The 15,682-nt window shown below is 32.7% G+C and overlaps 2 protein-coding genes across 3 annotated transcripts; one reads left to right on the top strand and one right to left on the bottom strand.

Moving 5' to 3' along the window:
- The first annotated feature begins 2,763 nt into the window (after positions 1–2,763).
- Positions 2,764–6,463, top strand: LOC18609526 (alpha/beta-Hydrolases superfamily protein). 2 transcript variants are annotated; one of them, XM_007044676.3, is made up of 8 exons: positions 2,764–3,336; positions 3,428–3,522; positions 3,595–3,716; positions 3,846–3,946; positions 4,036–4,139; positions 4,271–4,708; positions 5,125–5,256; positions 5,968–6,463. In XM_007044676.3, exons 1-8 carry the CDS (start codon positions 3,091–3,093, stop codon positions 6,125–6,127), a joined length of 1,398 nt encoding a protein of 465 aa, XP_007044738.2. In that variant the 5' UTR covers positions 2,764–3,090; the 3' UTR covers positions 6,128–6,463. The 2 variants fall into 2 exon arrangements, with proteins under 2 accessions (XP_007044738.2, XP_017971947.1); XM_018116458.2 differs by having other exon boundaries at positions 2,765–3,336; positions 3,613–3,716.
- A 2,897-nt stretch (positions 6,464–9,360) lies between these two features.
- Positions 9,361–9,879, bottom strand: LOC18609527 (uncharacterized). The gene has a single exon (XM_007044679.3). It carries the CDS (start codon positions 9,877–9,879, stop codon positions 9,361–9,363), a length of 519 nt encoding a protein of 172 aa, XP_007044741.2.
- Positions 9,880–15,682: the final 5,803 nt, after the last annotated feature.

Raw genomic sequence — 15,682 nt, forward strand, 5'->3', positions numbered from 1 at the left:
GGGTCTGTAGTTGAGCAGCGCCATCATAGATTTTAACATCAACAATCATCGTTGATATACTTGAAATAAATAAATAAATGTAACTTTGATGACTGGAATATTTTGTTAGAAAAAGAAAAATAATACTCCTAGTATATATAATAATTTCCCAAGTCTCAAAAAATTATAGGTATCATCACATGAGATCTTTGGACATAGGATCTTGCTCCAATCTTTGCCCAATAAGCATCATGTGCTGGTGCAAAGCTTTAAAAGGGCAAAATATTCTTGCAATTACAAATTTGTCAAAATCAAAGCGTGATGGCATCTACAATATCACACTTTTCGACATATCTTATGCCGTTCTTTTATTTATGATAAAAAGAATGACTTGGATTCCCCTCTAAAACTGATGCTACCATTAACACCTGGAAATCGCTATTAATAGCAACCATTTGTTGGTGAGACCCATTGAGTCTAAGAGATTAGCGGGGGGGTTGAACAACTTTGGCTGCGTGGCAAATATAATCTTGCTGTTGGAGATTATGTATGTATATTATATATGTTGAAAGTTCACCAAACGCATTTTCTTTATGAGTTATTCCTTCCTCTTTTTTATCTTGTAAAGGGGACAAACACATTAGACTGGCAAAAAATGAAGACAAAAAGATTAATTAATTAAATATTAGTAACCAACAGAGACGTGCATGGGCCACGCCGACACACTGATTACATTCCCCGCTAGCACATGTCAAAATTCAAAAACCAACACCGCTGCTGTTCTACCAACACGTCTACTATGTATACGCGCTTTCAAAGTTTCAAGTTTCAACTCTTTTACTGCTTCTTAATATTTACTAAACGACATTTCTTATGCCCAATCTGAGGAAGACGCAAAATGTATTACAAACAACTAACAAGTTACGTATAACAATCTAATGATAATTCTTCATGAAATTAAAAAAAATTTATCATAATGATTAAAGAACTATACATTTATCTATCGATAAAAGTAATTTTATTATAATAATAGATAAATGTTTTTTTATTTAATATGAATAATTATTATTCTTTACATTAGTGCTAGAGTTTTTAACTTTACAAATAAAGTTTGAATTTAATCACATATCTATTCAATTTCTAATAATTATATTAATTTATTGATATATTCAAGATCAAATTTGCAATTAGTCTTTATATTCTATCAAAGTGGTGAATTTAGTCTTTATATAACAATTTATAAAAATTGAATCTATACACTTTTTAAAATTGACAATATCAGTCTAATATGTTAAAAATTTTATATTAACTATATTGATATGACATTTAATTATATTAATATGATATTTTTTATTGATGTGATATTAAATTTAATGACAGGACAATAATAAAGTGACATTTCATGAATGCTACAATAATACTACTCATATAATATGACGCAATTAAGCATTGGCATGCAATTTATAATTATAGACATGAAATTATTCAATGTGAGTTAATAATTTTAAATGGGATTAGAAAAGAAACATATTAAAAATATGAATTGATTTTTGGAATTTAGGAAAAAATGTTAACAATTCGATTGACATCGTGAATTTTAAAAAGCGTAAGAATTTAATTTTTACAAATTATTGTATAAACACTAAATCTAGCACTTTAATAAAATACACTAATTTCATAATTTAACCTATATTTAAATATAATCTAAAGGGACGTATTACAACTTTAAAACTATTTGTAAAATTTAAAAACTCTACTAATAGCATATAAGATAATTTTTTTTTTAAAATTAAGTATGAATTAAATATTATTATTTTAAGATGGACAATTGAACATTATCCTTGAGTGTCCCACAAAAAATTTAAAAAACTCATAAGATAATTTAAACATTATCCGAAAGATTGTTTTTTTTCAAATAAAACGTCACATACATTACATATCTCAAAGCCCTGTTAAAGGAAATGGGATAAGTAACAAGATTAAGGTTGTAATTGAACTTTTATTATAATGCAAAATTGAGCATTACGAATCCATGATGAGAATGAGCGTGCGGTTGACACATTCGTTAAAAGGCGCCTGGTTTACAACGTTGTACAATCAATAGAAAGAGAAAGAAAGGACATGATTAAACTGGACAAGGGCAGTGCAGTTGGGCGTTTGGCTCGATGGGGAACCTTCCAGCTCTGCTCCAGCGCACGCCAGTCTTGGAAAGAATCGCCTGGAATAATCTTTTACCTAAAAATCAAATTTCTATCTTCTTTTTTTAATTTCATTTGGTTTTTAGATTTTACCAAACCACCAGCCTCCAAATTCCAACCCATTCACTAATAAAAAGGCCCTTTTTTTGGGATTCTCTTTTAATTTTATCAGTAAAAACAGACGCAGAGATTTTGGGATTTTTTTCCCAAAGGATTATATTTTATATGTTTTCCCACAATTTAGTGGACCCCTTAATCCATCCTTTAGAAAACGATGGGGCATAATCACTTGTATTATAATCAATTAATTAGTGAATTACAATTTAAAATTGAATAACATTACCGTGAAGTCTATATTTATAAATGATTAAATTTTTACAAAATTAATCATTATGATTAGATAATTGAAAGTTGTAGTACAAAAATTAGAGAAGAAATTATTCCAAAGATATTAGATGCAAATTTAAGAGCGTGAGAGTGGGGGCACTTACCGGTTACCTCTAGGACACATGGCATGAACCCACACCAAAGTTTTCTTTGGTCCACCTTCCGGATAAAAGGACAAAGCAAATGCATAAACAGTAGGGCTTTTCATTCGTCACGCCTTATGTATGTTAGGAAATGAGAAATTTGTGGGAAACCATTTTCAAAGTCTGAAACCCAGAACAAAGTGCTGACAAAAGAAAACAAAACCAAATAGACAAAAAAAAAAAAAAGGGTAACCTGTTTCATCTGCCCCTTTTATGGTAGCAGCATATATAATAGAAGGGCTTTAGCCTTTCTTTTCTTCTTTTTGTTATTTTTCTTATGCAAAGGAGAGCCTTCTTTTTCTCGTTTTGGCTTTGAAGAAGAAGGCTCTGTTTTGGAATTTCTTTTTTTATTTGTTTTCTTTGGGGGGAAGGTATTTGAGAAGATGATAAGATGGTGGATATCTGCCTTGCAATTAGCCGAGCTGTTTGTTAGCTCTATGGTACATTTGCTATACGGGTTTTACATATTTAGCACGGCGGTGGCTGGTGACCTTTCTCAGGCTTTGAATGAATGGTTTATTAAGCCTAATGCAAATATAGAGGTGAAAAGAGAAGACCCAAGTGGGACCAATGTTGATGCTCTGCCCCCTATTGTGTTGGTTCATGGCATTTTTGGATTTGGCAAAGGGGTATGTTTACATATATATGTTTTTTCATTTTTTACATTTATTGATATGGGCTTTCGGTTTTAAGCTGGACTTTTGACCTTGTTGTTGGCAGCGATTGGGAGGTTTATCATACTTTGCAGGGGCAGAGAAGAAAGATGAGAGGGTTCTTGTGCCTGATTTGGGATCTCTTACCAGCATATACGATAGGTAGGCTGCTTAATGCAATATGTGCTAGCCATTTAGTTTTGATTTTTGTATCTTTATGTGGGATTTTGACAGGGTTTTGGGTGGCTTCAGGGCGCGTGAATTGTTCTATTATTTGAAAGGAGGGCAAGTTGATTATGGTGAAGAACACAGCAAGGCTTGTGGGCACTCGCAGTTTGGGCGAATTTATGAGCAAGGCAAGCAGAAATTTCCCAGCTCTTTATTGACTATTATTATTGCTGTTTCTTTGTTTTAATTGGGCAAAATTGCCCATGTTGTAGGCCTAATTAAGTGTTTAATTTGTTTACTGTGATATTGGGATGCAGGACATTACCCGGAATGGGATGAAGATCACCCTATTCACTTTGTTGGCCATTCAGCTGGTGCTCAGGTTGTGCGAGTCTTGCAGCAAATGCTTGCTGATAAGGTTAGTCCATTTCCAATTCATATCAACAATGATCTCTTATAGCCTTTTTTTTAACTCCCAAGTCCAGATTATATGATTTATTTTTCCAGGCATTCAAGGGATATGAGAGTACTTCTGAGAACTGGGTATTGAGCATAACATCCTTATCCGGGGCTTTCAATGGGACTACAAGAACCTATTTAGACGGCATGCAGTGAGTTCCTTTAAACTCATTTCCATTATGCTTTACCATAGATATTCATGGCATCTTCCTTGGACTTTTCTTCAACTCAGCCATGTTAAGAGTTTCTGATTCTTGGTTGCTGTGATTTCCGTTGATTTCAGGCCAGAGGATGGGAGAATGATGAAACCTATATGTCTACTGCAGCTGTGCCGCTTAGGAGTCATAATTTATGATTGGTTGGATATCCCCTGGCTAAAGGCCTACTACAATTTTGGGTTCGATCACTTTAGCACGTCATGGAAAAAAATGGGTCTTTGGGGTCTTGTTGACTGCCTCTTGGGGAATGCGGGGCCGTTTGCTACGGGAGACTGGATCCTTCCTGATCTTACAATTCAAGGGTCAATAAGACAGAACTGCCATCTACAAACATTTCCTAACACGTTCTACTTCAGCTATGCTACCAAGCGTACAAGGAAGATCCTGGGTGTCACAGTTCCTTCCGGCATTCTTGGTATACACCCTTTGCTTTTTATACGAGTACTACAGATGAGCCAGTGGCGTCATCCTCCAGATGTTTCTCCCCCTTATAAAGGCTACAGGTGCGTCTAAACAGCATCTTTTGGTACATCAGCTTCTTCATATAAAAATTCTGTGGTTGCTTTTATTTGATTGCTCAAGGCTTTAAGTTTGACAGCATGTTAATGTCTTTGAAGAGGATCCTGAATAAATTTTTATTTTATTAGACATAGGAACTTGGACCACATGTCCACTTGCCCTAAAAATATTGTCATTGTATCACCAAGAGTGCCTTGCAAAATCTCTAAATTTTCCAAATATCGCTTTCCTCCACAGATTGCATATATATTCAAAATTTTAGAAATTAGAATTGTTATATTGATTTGAAACTATTGTTTTCGGATAAAGTTTGAACAATTGTTTTGAGTATGAAAGTTTTGGGAACTTTTAGCTTGAATCTACTGACATCCTACTCATGTCTCATAAATAAAATGTGCAGGGATGAAGATTGGCAGGACAATGATGGAGCTCTCAACATGATATCCATGACTCACCCTCGTCTTCCGATTGAGCATCCAAGCCATTTTGTTGTGAATGATTCGGAGTGCCTACCCTTGCAGCCAGGCATATGGTTAGTATTGCTCATTTCCAATAAATTAACTTGCTCGAGGTACCAATAAAATGGTGATGATGAATTTGATTATAAATTTTAATTGTAAAACTGTTCTCTTTAACAATTTGCTTTGATTGGATTAGTTGTTCCTACCTGATTAGAGATGGTCCATCCTCGTGCATTAATATAATTGCTATCATGGAATTATAGTACAGGTACTTGCATTGGTACAATGTTGTTTAAATCAGAAAGTTGATAGTTCTACACTGATAGTTATAAACATAAAGATTTTTGAACTAGATGCCTTTGGGGGATGACTGAATTTATTGTTCAAACTTGCCCAAAACCACTTGCGTATCAGGCAGATGGTTTCAATTCCAGTAATTTCTGTTGATAAATTGTATGCTCTTTTGACAGTGCCTTTTCGTTACTCTTGTCTTGAATTCAGAATGTTTCATTCTTTGTTGCTAGTGTTAAACAAAACAAATGATAACAAACATGCAAGGCCTGAGTAAGGTAGGATCACCAATTATGTCTTACAGAATCATTTTGAAGAAAACCATCTAGTTAATGTGGAAAATTTAGAAGCAGCATCCAGAAAATAGCCAAATTTTAATAATAAACCTATTGACAGATAATGGCTTTTATTGGCATTAAAAATGTTAGCTCCCTTTTGCTATTGTTAAAATGCGTCTCTAAATTGACTTACAATTGCATTGATCATTGCAGGTATTACAAGATTGTAGAGGCAGATCACATATTGTTCATTGTGAATAGGGAAAGAGCAGGCTTTCAATATGATCTGATATATGACAGCATTTTTGAACGTTGCAGAAAACATGTAGTTAGAAAGACTCTACTAACTTTACCAAATCAAGCTCCCGAATAGTCTAGCACCCGTTATTCTCACACATACACTACACTACAAGTCTACTTCTGGAAGAGGAAATCATAACAGCTCTCATTATGTTCCACCCCACAAATTCTCTTCTCATCTGTTTCTTTATTTTTCCCGACTTTTCCACCCTTTTTATCCCTGCTGTAATTGTAAAATTTCCATTTCATTTCTCTTTATGATTCCACATACCAATTCACTAGGTTGTAGCTATGTGCGGGGATATCAGAAGCTTAGGCTGTACACCAATGTTTTATCTTCACTAAATTTGGATGCATCTTGGAAGAGATATTCTCAAAGCATATAGAATCGTTCAAGTTGGGAAGGCCACATCTTTATGGTTCCTATGTTTTTACCTTTTCTTTTGGGCCAATTTTTCGGACTGAAATCGATTTTCTCGGACTGGCATAATGTGTTTGGGAAGTGGATATTGATGACCGGTTCCCTCCCACAAAATTCAGGAGGAATTTTGTTTCGGTTAAACAAAATTCTATTTATCCAAGCATGCCAGTAGTTCCAAGAGAATAAAGTACAAAATCACAGCAAATGGATCGAAACTTCAGTTTAATCTCATGCGGTAAGTTTATAAATCACAGGTTTATATTTTCAATTCAAAAGATATATGTGATAAGTGGTGGAAGATTAATGTTTTATATATTTAAGATTTATTTTATCTTTTACGGATGTGAGATCTGTGATATTTTATCTTACTTAATTGTACAATGTTTTCGTTGTACTAACTCTTCACTCATAGACGAGAGAAACTCTTATACTATTGGTTTTATTTCGACTTTTATATCTCTCATGAGGCTTTACATCAATGAAGATCCAAGTTTGCTTTGATATTATTTGCTATAATTGTGAAACTCAAAAATTTTCCGAAAAGAAAACAAGAGAAAACTTGAACAAAGATAAATAAATTGTAAATTGTTTTTCACACTCATTTTCATTTCAGTCTGAGTATTTATACTTCAATGACACACAACTAACTAGGCCCCATGAATCGCGGTTGTTAAAGAATCTAACAACTGAATTGAATAACATAAAACACCAAATCCAAGTCTGTAGAAGTAAACAGACATTTGAAGGACTTAAACGACAATGTAACAAATGACAAAGTAACAAACGTTTCATTATGGCACATTTACAGCTAAACAAACTGACTTTCAAGCACTAATGCATCCCAGGTTTGCTTTGATGCATCGTAAATCTATAAATTAGAGGTTCACATTTTTAATTCAAAAGACATATCTGATAGGTGGTGGAAGACTCGTGTTTTATATATTTAAGATTGATTTCATCTCTTATTGATGTGGGATCCGTGATATAGAAACCTATTATATTGAGCTACAAAATATATGTAAAAATAGCTTTGCTGTAGAAACATAAAAAATGTTCTGAAACACTAACGAGCCTCCTGAAGAGATTAGATATTGGAGATGAAATACAAGTTGATCATAGGTTTCTTTGAGGTACAAATATCATCCCATTGTGCTTAAAGTTGCTGTACAGTGTTCCTGTATTTTGTACTTGTAATTATTTTACCATGCAATCACTCTCACCCATCAAAATTAGATCGTTCAGTTTCCAATTTCCTACACTCTGTTCTCAACTTTTATCGATTCCTTGGGAGACCAGTTCCGCAAAAGAGAGCGATGGAGCAGTAATATAAGTATTTGAGTAAATGAACGTGGTTGCACGAGAGGGTTATAATCCCTTGAAGAAGCAAGACAATTGTTGTTGCATATATCCAATAACATCGTTTCTTACTACCATAACATCCCTTCGAAGCGACATCGCATGTTCGGTTGATAATTGCAGAATCTAAGTAGTATTATGGTACATGGAAGTGGGCAGACATTGGAAATACGAAGATGCAACTCCCACCTCTGATTTATGCAAAGTACATTTGCAAGTGGGACTAGCTGACAATTTTAAGAATGTATATCTAGATATCCTGCTTCCCTGGTAAAGGAGTGCAACAAGTACCCTTACTTAACATATTCGCTATGGGTCCATGCATTTTACCCACTTTGAATTTAAAGCGTTTACAACTAGTTATTCTTGCTCTCCATTTTCATACAAATATTATAGCATTGTCAAGGATTTTTTCTTATCCTCCATAGCAATTTCAATAAGGTTTTCATCCTGTTGAAGCGTGCTTAATATATATATATCTCAAGCACCACAAGCCAAGCAACAACCTAGAATTATCCGATGCAGGGAACTCTCTTATTCCATAAACTTCAACTTCACTTTCAAAATTGAATTATAAATAGAAAACCTACTATCTATGCATATATAAAAATTATAAAGGAAAGGGGAAGGCTTCGGGGCGATGGCCTGTACCTTCCTCTTCACTACGGCTCACATATGGAGTAAATAGTGTAGTTCTATAAATGAGTAAATAATAATAAAAATAACCAGTTATAAGTTTGAACATGATGCCAATAGTGTTGGTTATCTTTTTTCTTTTCATAGTAAAAAAGTTCACTGACATTGTCATAAACTTGTTTTTATTTTTTCAAAGTAAAGGATATTTGTTACGATTTAATGGAATGTGTTCATTTTATGTATTCAAAATTATTTGATTCATGATTAATTACTTTATCGAATATGATAAGTGTTTCTTAAAGCATGATTCATAAGCATCTGAACATTTGTACAACGTTCATTTACATTTGATGAATTTACACGTATTAAAAAAGAAACAAAAAATTAAACAATTTGTCATACTTAAATAGACCCATGATGTAAAAGATTTTTGTGAACTTATTAAATTTCATCAAGTGTAAATGAAAAAACTCCTGTTATACCTATGATAGTTGCGAAAGTAGATCGATGCCGATGTTATAAGTACTTATTTGTCTGTAAAGTATTCATTAGTATTTGTCGAATTTAAATATATGAAAAATTAATAACAAAATTAAATATTTAATTTGTCATATTTAAATAGACGCGTAATATTTAAACTTCCCGCGAAATTTTTAAATTTCATCACTTGTGAATGAAAAATTGTCTACCTCGGATGCATATATGATAGATGCATTAAAACTAGATGGTGAAATGATTTTAAAGCTGATTTATTAACTCCTAACATTTGCTAGAATACAGGACACCTGAGCAACAATGGGATACCAAAGTAAACAGATTGAAAATCCAGTAGTCTAGCCGTTTAGGAACAGGCAATAAGCAATAGCATGATTCCACACGGTCACTTGGTTTTATTAACGGAGCCACCATCTACCGCGGTCACGAGAACTGAGAGAGCAAAAGTCGAAAGCAACAACTTCCCTGCCGAGTTCAGAATCCAATCGGGCTGGGGCTACAGAACCTCGGCAAAGGGGACACGTAGCGTTCCAGTATCCGACCCATGTCTCTAAGCAAAGCCTGTGAAAAACATGACTGCATCTCAACTGACCAATCTCCTCGCCTTCTTGAACCTTGAATAGGCAGACGGGGCATTCACCAGCATCGGTCGGCGCTGCTCGCTTCCACTCGTAGTCGCGTGCACTGGGCCTCCCTGCACCAATTTCTGGCATGTTTGGAGCGAAATTGTACCTTGGGAATAGGCAATAGCGAAGCATGAAATCAAGTGCCCATTCCAAACGCGTTGCGATGAGAATTACATGGCTGCATATGGTTGATTCACGAATGAAAGAGGGCAGACAGCGACGGAGATGGTAAACGAAATAGACTGGGAAGGAAAAGAGCAAGAGAATTGCGAAAGCTAGCGCGATCACCATGGTGTGAAGCTGAATATATTATGCAAGCAAATGAACGAGATGGGTGGTATTTATATAGGCCTAGGCAATTTTACATCAACGACTATTGTTTCACTTTTTTCTTCTTGTTATATGATTTCAGGGTAGAAAAAGAAGAGTAAGAGGTAAAAAAATTCAAGATAATATTAAAAAGAAATTTTACAGAAAATTGAATAGGTTTTGGAAAATAATCTATACCTTTGATACCATTTTAAGTATTCCATAAAAAGAAAATAATGATGAAGTAATTTATTGCAATGTAAAAGCAGCAAATCAAGCACAAAAAAAACCAAAACAATTTAAAGAAATCTGACGTGGACGTAACTGCTAACCAAATATTGCCTTAACCTTTAAAGAAAACTTAAGGCCAATGCCATAAATTACAAATAAAAGGCTTGTCTTCTTGACACTCACTTAAAAGGCAAATACATTTATTATTTGCCAACATTCACTTTAAGATTTAGTGTTAAATTAATCTTATCTTTTTTTGTTCAATTAAAATCCAACTTCAATTTGAATAAAAAGGGATAATGAATAATAGAATCTAACTTGTATCGATATGCACTATTATTTTATTAAGGATAATATATATGTACATATATTTCTCAATTAATATAATAATTTTATGGATAAAATTTAAACTTTACAAGATTACACATCTCATTATGGTATCAAAAGCGTCACCTCAATATAAGCACCAATCATATCAAAGGAAATGTGCAAGCTTAACTTCAACGGACAATACAAACAAAATCCAAATCTTCTGTTCCCATTTCCTGTCCCACTCTCTACCTCAATTCTCACAAATTGTCACGTGTCCTTTTTAATCATTATTAATTAATACGTGTTTGGTTTCTTTTTTCTCTCTTTCTTTCTCATAATTTTTCCCGACAGTCTACACCAAAATAACTCTAAAATTAGGGTTTCTCTGCATTAGAACCAGGGGAAGATGCAGTCCTCACTAAGCTATCTACACAGGGGGAGGGTCATATTGTTATGGGGTCACAGCCCCTCCAAAATTTTTGAAAATTTTTAATTATTATATATATATATATTTTAATAATCTTGGAGAGTAGTATTGTTATGGAGGTTGTGGCTCTCTAAAAATTTTGAAATTATTTATTTATTATATATATATTTTAATTCTCCTCAAAATAAATTTTTTATTTAATAATTAATATAAATAATAAATATTAAAATAACCTTACAAACCTTAATCAACTTTACCCTAATTAAGTTTATTCACACCTCTTTCTCCCTCTCTTTTTTTTTTCTCTTTTATTTTTTTTTTACTCTCTTCTATGTAACTCACCACTGAAACATACTTTATTCTTTAAAATAAATTTATAAGCTTGTAGGCTTGAACAAGAACTATTGACCACTATTTGGCGGGTCTAGATATGATAGTTTACAATTGAATATAGGACACTTTTAAATAAGTGGATTTGGAGCTTTGGAGGGGAATAAAATAATTTTTAGAGATTTTTGATTGTCAAGAAGATTGGTGATGACCTAATGAAACTTTTATCAGAGGCTAGTGGAAGTAGAAAGCTTGAAACAAGTGGACAAACAAGTTTGCTTTGCCTGACAAATAAATTTTTTCAACATCTATCATCAAGTTTAGGAATGGTAGTTGGTAATGGCAAAAAATACTATTTTGGATAGCGGAATAGATTAATGGGATGGTGCGAAAAAATAAGTTCCCTAGATATACACTTTGGCAACTAACAAAGTCAGAATGATTAAGGAGTTTGGGGAATAGGTTAACAACACTTGGCATTGGAAGATAGAGCTATGTAGAAACACTTTTGGATGTGGGGAAAATTAATGGAACAACTTGTTCATGGTCCTTAAGGATCATGCCATTGGAACTAACTTCCAAGATCAGATAGTTTGGAAAAAGTCGACCAGTGGCAAATATTCAATGAGCTCTTTCTTATAAGAGTGTTCTCAGCTCAAATAGTGTCAAAGCACAATATTGGAAGCGGGTGTGGGCAAGTTCCACACCTTATAAAGTCAAAATCTTTTGCTAGTAATTTTAAAAGGGAAAAATAACAATCAAAGAGGAATAAGTGAAGAAAAGATTGTTAAATGGGATTACTATTGCATGTCTACTATGTGACAAAGAGTTGAAAATGTTAGGAATTTGAGAATATAATGTCTTGGAAAGCAAGTATATTCTCATGTTTAAATTTTATTTAATTTATTTGTATTGAAAGTACATTTTGATAATAAAACGAAGAATTTGTTTTAAGTAAGCATTCATTATTTAATTATAAAAGTACCATGATTCTATTAAGACATTAAAATACATTTGTGTGAAGTGTCATACATAGAAGATATGTATTTTAATTGAGTCCAAAAATAGTTCAAAGTTAAATAATAAAGCTGGTTATTTTATTATGTTAAGATTATAGTGTTCAGATTACTTCCAACGAAAATCACTTCAAGGGAATGATGAGTCTTAAATTATCAGAGTAGTTGATTTTGAGTGCTAACACTATAAAGTGAATTAGATGTGAGACCTAAGTTTAAGTTAGGCTGTTTCCTTAAATCTTAATTTCATACTTATGCATTCGCTTATGGTAGAACCGGTAATTTTGATGGATGGTGGACTCATGTTTTATCTCCTTATAATCTTTAATATACCATGGGCATGATCATTTTAATGCGTTGATAGTATTAGTATCACTTCTAGTGATTTCAAGAAGATTGATGATTTAATCTAGATCTAGTAGATTGATGAATTAGCTACTTATCATATCTTAATACTCAAAATATTAAATCTTGAGTATTGGCTCATCAATTGGATGAAATTTGATACTATGAGACAAAATTGACATAAAGGGTAATGGCAAATTCACCTTTTGTCAATGGATGGTTATGAGGATTTACAACATAAGGTTTGTAATTGGACAAACCAATATTAAATTTTACATATTGGATACTTCTCGTAATTGTAGATAATTCAAGAGTGCAACTGCGAATCTATGGTGGATTGATTTCATGGTTAATAAATTAGAATTATTTTTAATGAGATTAAGAGATAATTCGATGTATACTGGAGCTTGAAATATCTATGTTCAATGCGATTCCCCACTTAGTTTCATAGAATTTAACTTGTTTAAGATGAAATACGTGATTAATTATTTATGCAAATTAATGTTCAAATTTGGTAACTAAATGTTGTTTTAATTAAGATAAGAGTTGTCTTAATTTAGACAAGGTGCATGTAATGTCTTAATTATACACATGAGTATTTGTGGGTTGATTGAGACATGAGTTGTCTTAATCATATTATTTTTAGTAAATCAAAATTGTCTTAATATAGAAATATATTTTAAGACAAGAGTTGGCTTCAATAGAAAATATTTATTAAGATAATTATTGACTTGTAAATAAAAATAATAGTGGATGATATTTAATTATAAATATAAGAATTAAAATTATTAATTCTTTATTTATAATTAATTATAATTATGAGTAATTATAATGTGATTAGGATTTCCTTATTTTATTATTAATTCTTTTTAATTAAAGATGGATAATAATAAAATAGAATAATCCTAATTTGACATGAACTAGAAATTATAATTAATAAATTATTTATGAATTTAATTATGGATGACAAATATTAATTAATTAAATTAATAAAAATGAGTTTTAAGAGAGAAATAACTCTCTCACAGTATTGGTAGAAAATCACATATCTAAATATGTGATTTTAGCCAAAACCTTAGCCATCCCTATTTTGAGATAGCCAAACTCCGCCATCTCTCACTAGGTTTTCTTCTTACTCCAACAATTTTCTACAAGCCTCACGCAAATAAAAATTGCCAAAGAAGAAATTGTGAAAAAACTATCTAGTTACCATATGAAAAAGTATTCCCCACATAACCACTCTAGGTTTGACTTTGAAATATTCTTGAAAAATAAGTGATAATTCAAATTGGTTGAGAATTCCAACAATTGGTGTGGTGGTAAATTTAGTACAATTCACTAGGAGAGAAGAATCAAATATATTCTTAGCACGGAGTAAGTAATATTTCTTGCTTTTGATTCTTTTATATTGATGTGATTATTATTTAATTTACATGATGTATGTTTGTGATTTTCCGTTGTGTAAATTGAATAAATTGCTTCCATAGTTAAATTTTTTTTGAAATCCATAGGTTACATAATCACGAGCATACACTACAATCTAAATCCAACAGAAAATAGTATAACTCTTCTTTACGTGTGATGAAGTGTAAAAGATTTGGTATTAGTGGTGCAATCAATGGGGTTCAAATTGGTTTGGGCAATGTGAGGCCTTTGCATACTTCCTTGCACGGAATGAGGTGAGCTTGCCAAGTAACAAAGGACAGATATGGTGAATGGCTTTTTTTTTTTTTTTTTCATTACTTGGTCTATTTGGTTTTTTAGAAATGAGGTGGTATTTAGATTTTAAAAAATCATGAGATTTTATGCAAGTTGTTGATACTATTAAATTAAGAATTATGTGGTGGGCCAAGATAAAGTAGCCGAAAGAGAGAAGCTTGATTAAAGATTGGTTTATGAGGCGAAAGAGCAGCCACCCCCTAATAGAATTCTCAAATTCAATGTGCAGAATTCTCAAATTCAATATGGATGGGGTGGCAAGGGGTTGCCTAAGAAAGGCTAGTATTAGGGGAATAGAGTTGATTTAGGAGACATCAAAATCCTTTTCTCGAAGTCAATTGGTGTGGGTGATTCAAACTTCATTGATTGGCTATCGAAGAAACATTTTTAGTTTTCTTTTTAGGTTCCAAATAGGCCAAAACTCATGCTCTTTTTTGTGGAAAGTGATTCGGCAAATGTAATGAAGTGGGTGAAGTTCTTGCATATCTCCTAGAAGCTACGAAGAATCATTATTCAAATTGAAAATCTCAAATAGTAGTTGAGGACATGGGCGGAACCTTGTATATTGATGGAGGTATATATTTTTTATGTTTTTTTAAAAGTATATATTTTTTATTTTAATGGTCCTCTAAAAATTGTTTAACTTTTTTTTTTTTTTTTAATCTTTGACCCTTGAATAAAAATTGCCTAACTCTGTCCTTGGTTAGGGAGATGGAGTATAGTTCACAGTCCTAGATCGACCAATGATATGGTAGACAATTTGGCCAATAATGGGGTCCGAAGAGTCCATGAACATTCCCTTGTGTTCGGTGAAGAATCACACACTCATCTTCAGGAGTTGGAAGGTGGTGAACATGCGAGGCCTTGAGGAGGCAAATCTTGGGAATGAGTCGAGATGTTACAGATCTAGGATAAAAGGCATGTTGAAGAATTGGGGTGCGAAACAAGTATTATAGGTCTGGTGTAAATATTTTCTGTTTGTGAGATTGGCAGATTGTTGCAAGGTATGACTGGGTCTTTTTTTATTGTTCCTGTGAGGGATATGTGAGATGATGACATTAAGGTGTACATTTTGTGTTTTTTTGTTGATGGGTCTAAGTGGCTGATCATGCTATAGTAAGTAGACCCTTTTGATGCTACAATATCGCTTGAAAATCAGTATAACTCAATTTTTCAAAGAGAAAATCCTTGTTAAGTCATATATGATAAAAACCATTAGAATAATTTTTGTTGTTTGTATAAAAATGAATTATTGAACCAAACCTTATCCTTACAATTCAGGGAAAAAGCTCAAGACTATTAAGGCATATATTAAGGCAATATATGGATAAGTAATCTTTCGTCCAAGCTCCATCAAAATGATTGACGCATAAAGAAATCAAAAGCATAAGAAGTTACAACGTGT

This window comes from Theobroma cacao, chromosome 2, assembly GCF_053813885.1.
Source record: "Theobroma cacao isolate CCN51 chromosome 2, ASM5381388v1, whole genome shotgun sequence".
Classification (NCBI taxonomy): domain Eukaryota; kingdom Viridiplantae; phylum Streptophyta; class Magnoliopsida; order Malvales; family Malvaceae; genus Theobroma; species Theobroma cacao.

What these genes read in the sequence shown, in the direction of transcription:
- LOC18609526 (XM_007044676.3), top strand. Translation starts at nt 3,091, where the DNA reads ATGATAAGATGGTGGATATCTGCCTTGCAATTAGCCGAGCTGTTTGTT. An exon ending in TTTTTGGATTTGGCAAAGGG is followed by an intron (nt 3,337 to 3,427) that starts GTATGTTTACAT and finishes TGTTGTTGGCAG; the next exon opens with CGATTGGGAGGTTTATCATA. An exon ending in CTTACCAGCATATACGATAG is followed by an intron (nt 3,523 to 3,594) that starts GTAGGCTGCTTA and finishes GGATTTTGACAG; the next exon opens with GGTTTTGGGTGGCTTCAGGG.
- LOC18609527 (XM_007044679.3), bottom strand. Translation starts at nt 9,879, where the DNA reads ATGGTGATCGCGCTAGCTTTCGCAATTCTCTTGCTCTTTTCCTTCCCA.